General features: G+C 36.9%; 1 protein-coding gene across 1 annotated transcript in view; it reads right to left on the reverse strand.

The window, feature by feature from the left end:
- LOC140145103 (cubilin-like) overlaps positions 1-16,005 on the reverse strand; it is a 114,951-nt gene that overhangs the window by 62,016 nt on the left and 36,930 nt on the right. The window contains exons 8-9 of the mRNA XM_072166882.1: positions 9,706-9,762; positions 4,398-4,748 (exon numbers count right to left, since the gene is read on the reverse strand). Coding sequence (XP_072022983.1) covers positions 4,398-4,748; positions 9,706-9,762 — 408 coding nt within the window. The remainder of the gene's footprint in view (positions 1-4,397; positions 4,749-9,705; positions 9,763-16,005) is intronic.

A 16,005-nucleotide genomic window follows, 5' to 3' on the forward strand; every position in this document is an offset into this window, starting at 1 on the left:
TCTGTCCAGGGAGGTGGACCACTCTTGGGTCAGAATGGTAAGGATGTCAACTGTGCTGTGGTGTGGCCTAAATCCAAACTGTCTATCTGATATGAGTTGGTTTCCAATAAGGTACTTCTGAATACGGTATGATTATGTACAACAGCCTCCATGACCTTGCTGATGATGCAGAGCAGAGTGTTTGGTTGCTGCTCGTTTGAAGTGGTCATCAAACCATACCTAGTCTTCTTGAAAAGTAGATTTACTGGTATGAAAATCTCCATTGCATCTCGCTTCTTCTGGGTCATCAGATTTGGGTGAAAGAGACCAGTCTGCAGATTCAAGAAAACCTCCCATTCTGCAGTAGTCAGCCTTATTCTGCCACACTTTGCACTTGGGGTTATCTCTGTACAGCGTCACATTTAGTTTACACAACTCAAGTGTGCGGCTTCCAGCAGTATCTATTGTACGGCTGCCAAGCCATTCCTTGTGGTGGATATTTAAGTCGCCAAGAAGAATAGATAGCTGATGATATCACTGGTAGCACTAGTTGGTCTATAGACAGCAGCAAAGAGCTGTGACTTCATTGTTACTGAGAACCTTAACCACATCAGCCCCATGTCCTGGATCAAGAGCGCTGACATGAAATATAGCGATACCCTCCAGGCAATAGAGGCAGGTCTGTCTCTATGCCAGCTTAGGGAATATCCTGGTATAGTTGTGCAGTCAGCACCATCATTCACAGTAGCATCCAAGAAGGTTTCCATGATTACAATAATGGATGGATTAATTCATGGCACACATTGGACAGCTCACATATGTTAGAACGTAGTTCTCTGATGTTCACTTCTAGTAAAGTCAGGTCCGTTTCACGTAGTCGTTGGGCAGGCATGGGTCGTTTCCGTTGTGATCCCCCTCACCTCAGATACATACGTAAGCAGTGATGTGGGGTGTGTACTATACATGACCTAAACTGAAAGCATCCTGAGATTCAGAACAGTTCGGGCATCCAGATGGCAGACGATACCTTTCGCTCAAGGATGGGTAGTCAGTGCTTTAAGTTACGCCCCTTACTACTGTTGGGGTTGTCAGGGTACATTTGCTCAGTTGTTGGGATCATTATTTATATGTTTGGCGTAACTATTTAATCAACAAATGGGACAGTTTCATTATCCAACACGTTATCATTATTTACCATATATTGGGCATTGTTTTGGTCGAATTGTGGTCCATTAAGGGGGTACTACACCCCTGCCCAATTTTGTGCCTATTTTTGCATTTTTCTCAAAAATTATAGAGCATTGGTGACAAGTATGATATGTATAAAATAGGGGCAATGACTACAACTGCTACACTGGAAATTTTATTTCAGCACAGACAACAGTTGTGGAGTTACAGTCAAAAATGAGGGAAAACCAATATGTGATCAATAAATCAATAACTACTTGCCTTGAGTTGCTGAATTTGCAGTGCAGTAGTTGTAGTCATTGCCCCTATAATATACATATCTTACTTGTCACCAATGCGCTATAATTTTTGAGAAAAACGCAAAAATCAGCAAAAAATTGGCTAGGGGTGTAGTACCCCCTTAACTCAGTTGTTGGGATACATTAATTCATTTGTTGGGGTTGTTACGGTAGTTTTATTCAGTTGGTGGGATTTATTTATTCATGTGTTGGGGTTGTCAGGGTCATTTACTCAGTTGTTTGAATGCGTTTATGAATTTGTTGGGTTGACTTGGGGGCATGCAACCATCTTTGAATAAATCGTTTGATGGTAACAGTTATTATAAATAGAAATTTACAAGTACATGTTTGCGTGCAACGATTTCTTGGAGGTTCATTCGCTTGGCAAAAATTCAAATTCGAAATTCAAATACAACCATGACGGTGGCATATGGAGCAATGAAACGTAAAATAAAAAGAAGATGCTAAAATCACGAAGAAATACTCCTTCAACTAGAACAATATAAAGAAAATCCTCCCACCCAGCAAAAAGATACGAAGAGCAAGCATCTAGCTTCCTCCTCCCCTTTCTACCCATGCGGCTGTACAGCATGGAGGAAAAGGGTGTCCAGTTGCATCATTTGAGAAGTATATTTCTAAGCTCAATCCTAACAACAATAATAATATACTGTTCCAAGCACCGTTGAGATCTACACCATCAAATAGTGACTAACCTTGGTACAAAAATTGCCCCAGTTGATGAGAAAACTCTTTGTTCATTTATGTCAACGCTTTCATTAGCTGCTGATCTTTCACGACATTACACGAATCACAGTATACAATCGACATGTATTGCCGTTCTTGATGAAAATGGTTTCGATGGCAGAGATATATCTGCAATGTGATGGGCCACCAGAATGAAAGTAGCCTAAGGTCATATGTTGGTCGCCCAAATGATGCTAAAAAACAAAAGCTGTCGGATGCTCTGTCAAACTCAATTGGCATGATCCCAGAAGCAAAACCTAGTAAGAAGAGTGCTCCTCCATCTAGATCTCCACAGTATGAAACTGAACCTCAGCCTGAGACTGCAATAACAGAGTTGCTCCTAACCAACTCACAAATGCAAGCAATAATGGAAGATGTAGAGCTTATTATTATTAGACAGCATTTATGAAGCGCCTTATCACAGAGATCAAGGCGCTGTACAAAGAGACTTTAAAAATTACATCTTAAATTACAACTTACATTTACTAAAAACATTGCATACACTGTTAAGCTACAAATTAAATATACACATGCTAAAAGCATATATAAACAGGTGACAAGCTTACTATCAAGAGGCAAGTAGAAAATTAACATATTGGAAAAAGGTGTGTTTTGAGCGATTTCTTGAATCTATGGATGGAAGGGAGTTGGCGGATGTGAATGGGCAGAGCGCTACCTGATGATCTAGCTGTCAGTCATGCCTGTACAGGCACCGCAACAAATATCTAGCATGTCTAGCAAGGATTCTCGAGTACTAATATACTATAGGATAAGCCACTCGTTTGCGCAAATGAAGTCAGTCACACACTCAATGTGCGACCATGTGATGGCTTGCGCTGTGTAGGAGTGTATCACCTGTGGAAGAGATGATGCATGTTTACGTCATCGTTTCAAACAAAAATTACATGGCGAAAAACGGCGAACATTTGGTCGAATCTTTCCATTACTATCATATCGTGAAAAACCAAATAGCTGAGGAGTTAGCTCAATATGCTAGAAAAATATTCTCTTCGATGACCCCATGACGAGACTGGCTAAATAAGCTGTATTTTTGCTGGAAAGGGTCCGAATAATTGGCAGTCGACAAAATGTCGATGTGCGCCATCTTGGAAAAATTTAGGGTACCAAACTACCCAAAACATACCGATGGTACCAAACTCCCTAGTAACCGTCACTCAAACTGCCGATGTGTCAATCAAACTGCCGTAAAGTGACTTCACTTTTTATACAAGGTTTGAATACGAGTGTCACGGCCCTGTGTCTAGTAGTAGTAGTAGCACCACGCAAGTTACAATCAAGCAAGACAACAGAAATGTACACATGAATTTTCACAATTGTAATGTTACCATCAACTACAATTGATTTAAACTTTTACGTGTTTTGCATTGGAGTTTTTGTTGGAATTGGATTTTACAAACATTTACGATTTTGTAGTTGGACTTAACTGTTACGAAAATTTACGTGTTACAATTTTGATTGAACATTGCAGCCCTGATTGGTGCAAATTGAATGGTAAGTGCAATTTTCAACCTCTTGTAGTCTACAGTTAATGAGTTGTATACATGCAAAATAATTTTGACTATATTACCGACAATCGGAGGAAAAAAATGATTTTTTCCCCGATGAACAAAATGTAAATTGACACAAAAATGTTTGCCTAAAATTGGGGGGGGGGGGGAGGTTGGGTTTCCTAAAAAAAACCTGAAAAAAAAAAAAGAATCTAAGATTCTGAAAACATAATAATGATAAAATGTGATCTTTTTTCACCAAATACAAAATTGATTGGTCTCGCTATTAGTTTTAAAATATTGGACTCGACTACGTCTTGTCCAATATTTTAAAACTCATAGTTCAACCAATAAATTTGTGTATTGGGTTCAAACCATCAAATTTTATATCAAAATCGGTGTAAGCATGTGAGTGCTAGAGCAAATGTAAAGGTAGATAGAAAGAAAGAAGATAGAAGAAAGAAAGAACCTGTACGATAAAGAACACAGCGTGATGACCGTCACAGCTGTGTAAGAAGAGCCTGTGCGATAGCAAACAAAACTGTGACGGTAGAAAGAAGATCCTGTACAATGAAAAACACATAGTCACGACTGTGTAAGAAAAAAGAAGATCCTGTACGATGAAAAACACAGCCGTGACATAAGAATACACCAGTTAAATACATTTTGAATATATAAACCCACGTGTGATGTACCTTACCTTCATTCGCCTCATCCATAACAAGTAATGAAAAACCACGATTCCAACTGGAGAATCTGTCAGTTATAAATTCAAATATTAAGCTTGCGTTCACTGGAGATATGATGCGTGCTTGCTGTAAGAGGGGCCCGGTATAAGTAAGAGCTCTTGGATTGGTAATAATTCCAACATACAAGAGATCATCCCGGTAACTAAGATTGAAGTCTATGAATTGAACTAGGACCCTGCGCATCGGTGCTGGGGTTACACGCCACTCACAATGAAGGTTGATTGGGGAATGTCCCGGATAGCCAGATGACTGTATTGTAAAGGAGTCATTCAATGATAGTTGAGTTATCTCAATAGGGCAACCTGTGAAAGTATAACCACCAAACATGTTATAATGGATGTAGCCAGAAATAGTCAAGAAGCAAGCAAAATCCTGCGATTAAGGCCCAGAATTACTTTTTATATCATAATATGACCTCGAGGAATAGGAAAACTCGGGTGTCAAAATGCACCTTGCTCAGAAAAGAGTTAAGGTCACACAGGGGTCACATTTCAAAATTGATCAGATATTGTTATAAATCACGACAAAGTAATGCCCTGATCATAACGATTCAGAAAAAGTATGGTTCTCGCGTTATGGTTCTGGCGCCTTGATCATACTGGATATTGCGCCTTATAAGAATTTAATGTATGTATGTATGTATGTATGTAACAACATTTTACTCAAGTTAGACTATCTTTTGAATAAAGTGCTCAATCCCAAAAGGGAGAGCGTATAAAAATTCAAAGAACAGACCTTCCAGAATAGGTAGTCGTTACTCTGAGTTTCATGCCTAAAAAGGCAATCGTCAGACGACACGATGCTTTGGGTGGACTACCATCTCTTAGGAATGTGAAAGAATATACATTCCATGGTGTCAACACAGCCAAAGTCTATTCAGAGTCAGTCTGTCTATCGGAGATAGTCAGAAAGTGCTCAACCGCTAAGCAGGAGCGTATTAACAACATTTTACTCATGTATGTATGTATGTATATATTTGACCTTTTTGCTTATAAACTCGAGATTAATACGTCGCAGATATGCCAATCTATACATTTTCTGAACCATTAATACCAAAAGAATAATTTTGCATGGATTGAACACCATTTAACCAAAATACGCATTGAACCGTAATGACCTTGAGCTATTTGGCGATATTACCTATGTAATGATACATCCTAGATGGTTCAAACTAATCTTAAATTGAATTGCCTTTGCAAAACGAACACTTTGAGACCATTTTGATTAAAATCGGAGCACTTTTTAGGATTTGACCACTGTGAAGCCCTAAATTCGACTTTTGACCTTTTTGCTTATAACTCGAGAATCATATATCGCAGATTCGCAGGTAGATTTAACTATACTTTTTCTGAATCGTTTTGACCAGATGAATACTTTGATTTGGTTTTGAAAAACATCTGATTAATTCTGAAGTATGACTCCTGTATGACCTGGAGGGGGTAATAACTCTTTTTGGAGCAAGGTGCATTTTTGCCACCCAAGTTTTTCTGGTAATTCAAGGTCTTCAGCAAAGTTATACCTTGGTTCAAAGCCTTAATCACAAAACCTGCACGACATAGGAAAACCATACATTTTGTAACTGGACTAAAACGATATAAATGCATTCGGGGAGGTCCGTATAACTGGTGTAGTTTAGGCAAGGATAATGGAAATCAGGATTTGAAAATTAGCATGTGTCCAATTTTTATCCAATCCATATTTCATCAGTTTAGCTTAAATAATGCAAAAATTTTCCCGCGCTTCGCGCGAATTTGTGCAATAAACTTATGCTGACGCCAAAAGGTGGTGGATTCACTATACTTCAAGAAATTTTTTCCAACCCCATCCCCCTCAATGTCAAAATGAAATCTACGCCACTGGTCAAGTTAGCTCAAGCTCAATCGATAAGGCATTCGACTATGGTGCGAGAGGTTGCGGGTTTGAACCCTGGCCGTTGTGTAGTACGCACTCGTGGAAAAATCGAGTTAGCTTGAAATTCCCCTGGACAAGAAGCTTACTGCTAATTGTCTCGTTGTAACCAGTACGAAACTGGGGGAGCTGATCCTGGTTGCGAAGGTCATTTGTGGTGGAATGTCTAGAGTGTACGCTCTTGAAGCTGCAAAGTCCCTGAGTTTTAAATGATTTATGGAATGATGTGGGGCCGTAGTGGTCAGCGACAACATGTAAAGTGTGTTGAGGCTTGTGGATCAACGTCAAGGCGTTGTATCTGTGGGTAGCGTACTATAAATCACTGCGCTTAAAAAAACACCAAATACCATGAATCCTATGGAATCCTACACATCCTTTAACTCTTTGCTGTGTAACATGCTAACTATTCTTTTTCTGAAACCTCTAAGCTAGGCGAACAATTTGCCTAAACTTTTACGATAATTAGAGAAACTTTGACTTTTGACCCGTACACAACAAGCACATCGACCTTAGACCTTTTGTGCTCATGTTACCCAAACAAACCTTTTATGTAACTATTTAGCCATTTCTTTTTTTTTTTTTTTTCTTTTGGGGGGATCAAATGGTTAAACAAATAAAAACAAATCATTTCATGTACATTTTGCATAAATTATGCAAATCATAAATTCAATATGGTCGCCGATGGCGGCCATATTGGATTATTTTTGAAACGTGATCCGAACATCACCTGCACTTCCAGTTTTCACAGAAATACTGAGTATATTTCCATGTATTGACTATTTCAGTTTTTTATTTATTTTTTACTTTTCGCTATATTTGGCGCCTAATTATATATTTGACACCCCGTAGACCAGAAATTATGATGAAAATGAAAAATCTAAAACATTTAAACCTGACAAACATTTATAAAAAAAAAAGGATGTGGAGCATGTGGCAATCTTGAGTTATCATGTTTCAAAATTGGAAAAATCACGAAAACCACATTTCAAGAAAAAGCAAAAAAAAAAACCCCACCATTTTAGTACCAATATGGCCGCCTATATTGGATTATTTTTTAAACGTGATATCTCATGATCCAAACATCCCCTGCACTTCTAGTTTTCACAGAAATGCTTAGTTTTGCCATTTCCAGGTATTGACTGTTTCAGTTTTTTAATTTTTTAAGTCGTTGCTAAGGACATATTTTTGTCGTAAATATGCTAATTAGGCACTAATTAATTAATTAATATCAATTTTCCAGAAGGTTTGGTGAAAAAGTAGTGTGATTTTTGGATGTTTGGGTACCATCTACCTTTAAACTATAAGTCGTACACGCACAAACACTACATTTCTGGGATCCGTGGCGACATACGCATAATTTGACATGTTTGCAAGTGTTATTGGAATAAAATAAATGTTTACCCCCAAAAAATTCAAATCGGCAAGTTTGTGTGAAAGCGGGCAAACCAACTTATTTTGTTTATTCGAGTATGTTAATTTGAATCTTCTTCTGTCACGCAGTATTTTGAAACCATGACCCTCAAAAACATTCCCACAGTGGTTCCACAGGATCGCACAGTGAAAAAAAAAATAGAACTTCCAAACATGTCAAATCATTCGTCTGGTCTCATGTATCCCAGAAGTAAGGTTTGTGCGCGTACGACCTATAGTTAAGAAGTTATGGGGGGTACAAAATGTCCTTAGTTTGATATGCTTATTGTCATGATTGTACAGGGTTAAAAAAAGTGTCTAATTTTCGTTAAAAAGTAGCAATTTGTTCGTCTAGCTTTGAGGATTCAGAAAAAAATAGTTTGCACTATCTGTCTGGTTCGTATTTTAAAAGGTCAGGATTCAATGTCTTTGTTTTTATTAATCATATATCTTTTGAATTTCGCATCGCAGATAGCGCAAACTATTCTCAATCAATCAATCAATCAATCAATCAATCAATCAATCAATCAACCAATCAATCAACCAATCAATCAATCAATCAATCAAGTTTATTTATCCAACAATGCATGTACAATATAAATATAAATATAAATATATAAATACAGTGTAATACAAAATATATACTAATCTGTATTGCACAAACTATACTATGCAAAATGCACGTAATTGCATATAAATCATCATAATACTTGAACATAAATTTTTACATAATATTAAGCTATATTATATGCAAAGTATACTGAGAATAAGATATAATAATATACATACTATAATATTATATTATGATATATGATAATAATGACATGGTAATGATGATATTGAAACAATAATTATAAAAACGTTATGTCTAAATAGTAGCTACATTTATAGAGAATTTATTTTTGAATGCACATACAATTGTGGATGAGGACACTGTAAAACGGGGGGTTGCAGTGCCCTCTTACACGGGACAGTACAAGACAAGACAAATACAAGTTATCCGACTACATTAAAGAAAGAAATGACGAAAGGAAAAAAAGATGGAGATATGGGATGAGATAATAATAAGAAAAAGACAGGGACAGCTGGAAAATGATAAACAAAACAAATGACGGGGTAACGACAGAGCTATAACAATCAATGAGGGTTTTTATCATATTGTATATAAAGGAATTGAGTGAATTAGAAGCTTTCAGATTTGAGGAAAGACTATTCCAAATAAGTGGACCTTGAGAGCATGACGTATTGCTTGCCGGGACGGTATTTGAAGGTTCAATGAATAGATCATGGGCGTACCTAGTGTCAAAAATGATATGTTAATGTTTGAATTAAAAAAAAAACATCTTTGATGAGATCAACAGGCATAAATGATGCAAGTTGGTTTTTGTAAATGTCATTAATCTTTGGGGTTTTAGGGATGAGAAGAAAGGGTGTGTGTGGACTAGCCAGAGAGAATTGGTCCATATTCGAATTACTCTTTTCTGAATAGAAAGAGTAGAAAGAGTGATTCAACATTGGAATTGTTGGGATCAGCCCAAATCATTGCCCCATTCTTTTCCTGAATCCCTTGGACTTTTACGAAAATCGGGGCAACTTTAATTTTAAAACCCTGTACACAACATGCAAATTGACCTTAGACATGTTGAGCTTTATAACTTGGCAACTAAGCGCATAAATGTTACATCGGGTCTGTGTTACGGCATAATGTCGTCCATGGGATGGCGCATGTATGTACATGATCCACCAGCGGATCTTCTACGACCCCTACGCGGACATCTGTGGAGAGCATAGGAGAGGAAAGGAGAGGAGAGGCGAAGAAAAGAGTTGACAGGATATGAGCGGAGTAGGGGAATCCCTGAGGGAGATTTTGTTTGTTAGCCAATTCGGCTTGACGACTTAACAATTATTACTTCTCATGTACCTACAATATACAGTACTTACCATTGCAAGCGGATATCTCACTTAATATCTCCAGACCATTGGGGCACATGTTGTAATCTATTAAAACAAACAGTTAGCAGGGTTACAAAATGCTTCATTTGAAACATTTCAATAGAGACGGGCTTAATTTACAGGGGCGTGTATTATAAATGGAGCAAAGCTGTCGAAGCTGGGCGTAGAATAAAAAAAAAACCACATAGCACTACGTAGCAACAATTCATGTGTTAACAAACCGGCTCTCTGCTATGTTTCTCATGTCTAACAAAATTGTTGACATTATTTTGTTTTTAGAACAGAAGTGACTCCTTAATGACCTCTGACCCCAAATAAAAACATACCACATATACACTTAATTAATGCGTAAATATACCGTAAATGTTGTATGTTTTACTTAACTAATAAAAATTGTATTTGTTTTTAGACCGGAAGTGACCCCTTAATGACCTTTGACCCCAAATCTGTGAACACGCCATAGACACTGGATAATGCAAATGCATATGTGCAAGTGGCGTCACTGTGCGATGTTATTTGTAGAAGAAGAAGCATTTTGGGTGTCGAAATCATGTTTTTGGCCGTAAACCGGAAGAAGTGACCTATGACCACAAATCTGTGAACACCCCAAAGGCACACCACCATAACATCAATGCATGTGTACAAGTGCGTCACTGTACGATGTTGCTTGTGGGAGAAGAAGCAGATTGACAGAAGAAAGAATAAAGAAATTGTTGAAATACAATAGACAGTCGTCAACAAAAAGTTGCTGAAATACAAGAGTCTAGAAGTTCGGTTAGACTAAGATGAAAGAAACTGTTGAAATACAAGAGTCCAGCCGAAGTTCGGTCTGCTGGTTTGTAGCTGTTGGTAAAAATAGTTCAACTCAATATCTTCCATATATGTCCACTATTAGTGTTTACCACAGCCACAGAGCGGCGCCTCATTCTCATCTCTCATCCGAGCGAGTTGGCGCAGCGGTTGTTCCCTTGCCTTGCACCTCTTCGGTCCCGGGTTCAAGTCCCGGCGCGGCCCAAGGACTCACGCATTTGGTTTATCCCGATTCCATCTCGAAGGTTTTCTCCGGGATCTTTGACAAAATCTGAACAATTTTGAAATTTTAACCCTGTTGTATGAAATCGCTTATAGCTTATCTTTTTCTACGCATGTTTTATGATCTAGAAACGTTGATTAGAAGTATATTTCTGATGATGCACGCTAGGCCCTCCTTCCAACAGAACAATTACTACATGTTACATCTCCCTACCAACATGTCCATGTTGTTTACTTCTAACATCCCCTTTCGTGGCTAAAGTCAATTTCCTGGGTTTAGTTTCTTTCTTCCTGCCTTATCGGTATAGGTTATAAAGTGGTTATATAGTGGATCTGATTCATTGCTGCAATTTTCTGTGCCCACAAAATCATGAAGAGTAGTTTCTTGAATAACAAACTTTTTACATACATTTATTTTACAATTGAGACGAATCGGCTCTCACTGTTTATTTTCGTTAATTTGCCCTCTTAACATCGAATTATAACCTGATTGCGGAATATGCACTATGGCTTGATGAATTTAATTCTTATTAGATTACAGAATGTGAAACATGTCATTTGAATCATGTCTTGAATGATTTGTTGAAGTAAAAATGCAGACAAAAACATTGAAAATTGCTTTAAAAAGCATCCGGTGTCCTCCCAATCGAATTGCACGGTTCCGCTGCATGCAGGTAGTGTCTCGAGCTGGCAATAGACACGAGAGGAAGTATTACGTAACTTTACGCAATGTTATATGACTGGTTCAATTCCCGGGTTCAATTCCCATTCGTGCTTGCTGCAGATCGAGGCTCTCCTCGCATTATATGGTGGAACTGTACAATGGATGATATCTTCTTTTCATGTTTCAATAGGTTTGAAGTTATTTGTGTCTATTTTGAGCACATCGCCGGCTTTATTCCATAGTGGCGTACAGTGATTTTTGGTCATTTTTTTTAGAAATTGGCACATATGTTTTTAATGATGTTCTCTTTCATTTTTCTAAGTGGTCTCATCAGTCAAAACTAGCCAATTAATGAGTAATTAATTAATTAAATGTGGCGTATAGTTACAAAGTGAAATTTTGTGTTTTCCATAGTGACGTATCGACCATACGCCACTTTATATACACATTTTATAATTATGAAATATCGGCAAAAATGAAAAACATTGTATGTCATAGTGGCGTACACCTCTCTATATGTTATAGTGACGTATCGGACCTATACGCCACTATGGAATGAAGCCGACGAAAAGTAACGCCATAGGGATTACACGGCGACCGAGGTGGCGTAAGGTTCACGTTGGGTTAGGGTATTGCGTTTTGCTTGTTTTTCATAGTGACGTACAGTTTTGTGCTTTTTGTTTTCAGTTTGCCAGCAATATTATGTATTTTTTTCATTTGAAAAATATATAACAATAAAATCTATTTAGTTTACTACAGAAATTTCCCATCATTTACAAAATATAATGAATGTCTGGTTTACACAACTCGATTTTAAATTGGCATTTCTTCAAACCCGACTTTCTCGAAAAGTTGTTTATTCGCGGCGCCCCACTATACGCCACTATGGAATACAGCCGACGACATATCCAATGAGACGTACAAATATTATGTTAAGGCGGGTCCGATGGGAGCATGACTTGGCGGTGTTTTGTTTTGCACTATAAAATTGAGACACTGAAGCTGGCGCATAAGAGGAATAGTGTGGGTTAAATAAAAGAGATACAAAGGTTTGATATAAGGGGTGTAATTACCGCCCAATGTTTATGATTTTTCATGAGTGGGAAAACGCCCCAAATTGTGTCGTCTTGATATATTATTGGCTTTATACTAAAGAACTGCAAGATCTATAGATGTATAAATGTGATTGATCCATTTCCTATAGATCATTATATTAATATTAAGGGTAAAACGAAGAAGATGACTTTGACATGAGGAAATATAACTTATTACTTTTTTGACATAAAGACATACATATCTTTCACATGAAATAACATGAATCCTGAAAAGAAGTGCCGATCTGCCATTTCCCCCTATTTTTTCTCCCGATGATAATGAAAACCAATCGTATAGGATCCATGGGTTGTTTTTTTTTATTAACCGCGATTGACAGTTCCATCCTTTTGCGGGTTTGCCCCAATTCGGCCAAATATCAGCTAAAATCATAACCTTATTTTTTCTCCTTCTCGTGTTATGTAATACTATAGTTTTGTTTTACTGCCTTCCTGACGATTTACTCATGTGTACGCATAATCACCGGTTTTAATCCCTCTACTTCGTTTTCTATTGTTGTTCTTTTTTATCCCTTATCTGCGTTAAGCCATAAAGGGATCTTGCGAAGGGCGTGTTCCATTTTTGTTAGGTTTTTCAGGCGGCATAGGAAGCGCAACACGTGACGTACGAGGCTGGCGAAGATACAGGGATGACAGCCCCATTCAAAATATACGGTTAGCAATTACAAATGGAAAATTAACATACTTGCAGTGGGGTACTTTGTCGTACCCCGACGGTTTTAGAGTAAGATAATTTTGCTTTGACACCACATAACAAATTTAGAATTGTTTGTGACCATTTCATGATTATGTGTTAATTCAATGGCGACCTCAAAATTGGCGATATCGCTTCCATCACCGCCTGAGGTTTTTCATTTATTACAATATCTGGAGATTCATATGGGGGTGTAGACTATGCCATAGTCGATTTTTGATAAATAAAATATGTTATTTAATCATTATGAACGCATTCAGTTGAACTCGAAATTATACTGATATTATTTTATTACATTAAAATACTAGTAAACGGTTATGAAAAGGTTTAGGCCTATATATTTATATCAGTGACAGTAACAGTAAAGTATACGTAGGCTTATTGAATGCAACATATTATAATAGCACTTTAATACTGAACAGTTCTGATTTTAGAATCTACCAGTGTAATAATCGCGAAAGCTCGAGTTAATAATCGACTATGAACATTGCATTTTTATTAGACTTTGAGCGCGTCTTGTACGTACAGGCTTTGTGAGTGCTTTTAAATTGGATTGATAAACAAGTGTGTGTTAGGGACTTAGAATCGGTTGACTGATCGCGAAGAAATGAGCGATTACATAACGCATGTGTCAATTCACTTCATTCCAAGTTTGAAAGAAATATCATTCAACACAATGCGCACAAGTTGTTAAACTGTCAATGGGCTTCATATTTTGTTCTATGAAATCCTTTTCGTTCTTTTTAAACAACCTGTTTCTTGCAAAGCATTTGATTTGTTCAAATTTGAAAACCTGCACGACATTGAAAATGAAAGCTTGCATGTAAGATGATGCTCAGTATTTGTAAATATTTTTTTCGTTAATGTTGATATAAATGTTGCATAAATAATTACTACATAAAGAATTCCAGCTGGCTTAAAGATTTCTCACACACATTAATATTTTCGGAATATATCCAAGAAATTGTATAATGCAAAGTTTAAATCTTTTAAAACTTCAACATTAATGTTGCGTGGTATCAAATATCACACGTAAAGCTGTTAGCACTTGATCATTGTCATTCTTGGCTCAAATGTTCTTTGTAAAGTATATTTGCACAACCTAAAGAACTAAAGTTGGAGAGCTTCCAATTGCAGAAATCAAAGTTTTCTCGGACAAACTGTTATTCATCTTTAGTGAGAGCAAGAGCATGAATGACATAACACCGTCGGATTTTAATAGATAACGTGGATTAAATTTAATGAGATACGCAAACTTTAGGAAGCGGTGAGCGAGTATGAAAAAAAAGCGCCTGTTGATCAAACTTGGAATGAACTGCATTGATGCATGCATTATGCAATCATTCATTTCTTCGGAACCTGTCAACCGAATCAAAAAAATTTTTCGTATGTGATGCACAATAAAATATGCTATGCGCTACATTTTAAATTTTTGGATTCTGATGTCTATTTCTCGACTTACGTACAATTTTATTCACTCGGTATTTTTTTCTGCGACACCCTGTATTCTGCGACAGTCCATATTTATATGACTTCGGCGAACACTTTTTTCTCGTTTAAGTTCTACCGATAGCACAGCCGATAAAAATTGGGGCCAAAATTGGCAATATAAAAAACTGTAAAAGCTGCAAAATTTTGTACCGATGTCTCTTTAAAATAGGTATTTCAAAATGGGCTTGTCTTAATCCCAAAATTTGAGTATACACGTGTAGTGAAAATGCTAATAATATCTTGCAAAGTGCAAATAACGAAACAATTGAATGAAAACGAGAAATATTTGTGGAATGTGCAACTTTAGTAGAAACTGTATGGTTTTTTTTTTTTTAGAATTTATATTTGGGATGTACACTATCAAAATTGAATAGCAATAATGTAATTTTAGGTTGTTTGACATATGTCTACAATGTGGTAGACAAATCATATATATAGTAAAGCAACTTTATGAAGTCACTGGTCCAAAATAGCGAGTGCCAAAATCGGTGACCCAATTCATACACTCACAGTGAGAATCTGAATAAGGTCGTAAAATAGCAATGAAAACATAATAATCTGTATACCTTCCCATTTCAGATGAACTATAATGTTCATGTTTCCGATGATTATGTCTACGCCAAAGTTGGTACTTAATATGGAACCCATCAAATTTTATGGCACATTTTGACCAAAGCGTCAGTCCCCTTAAGTGGTAGTAACTGAGGTAAACTCACTGCATTGTTTTAGTTAAACTTAAAAAACTATGTCTCTTACCTTCCCATACGCTTTAAAATATCTTGCTTTTCTCTTTTGTGTATAATTTCTATGATTTGTCTCTAAAATGACTATACTGATTTTACATGCCCAAAGATATAGAACCTCTTCAGTTCTTCTTGAACTTTACATTAAACCTGGAATCAATATTTCAATCATTGTATTGGTTACTGAATTACCCATTATACATCTTTAAGGTGGTACTACACCCCTGGCCAATTTTGTGCATACTTTTGCATTTTCCTCAAAAATTATAGCGCATTGGTGACAAGTAAGATATGTACTCGTATATTACAACTACTGTACTGAAAATTCTGTAACTCAAAGCAAGTAGTTATTGATTTATTGATCAAATATTGGGTTTCCCTCATTTTTGACTGTAACTCCACAACTGTTGTCTGTGCTGAAATAAAATTTCCAGTGCAGTAGTTGTAGTTCTTGCCCCTATAATATACATATCTAACTTGACATCAATGCTCTATAATTTTTGAGAAAAATGCAAAAATAGGCACAAAATGGGGCATGGGTGTAGTACCCCC

The sequence above is a fragment of the Amphiura filiformis genome, unplaced genomic scaffold (assembly GCF_039555335.1).
Source record: "Amphiura filiformis unplaced genomic scaffold, Afil_fr2py scaffold_135, whole genome shotgun sequence".
NCBI lineage: Eukaryota > Metazoa > Echinodermata > Ophiuroidea > Amphilepidida > Amphiuridae > Amphiura > Amphiura filiformis.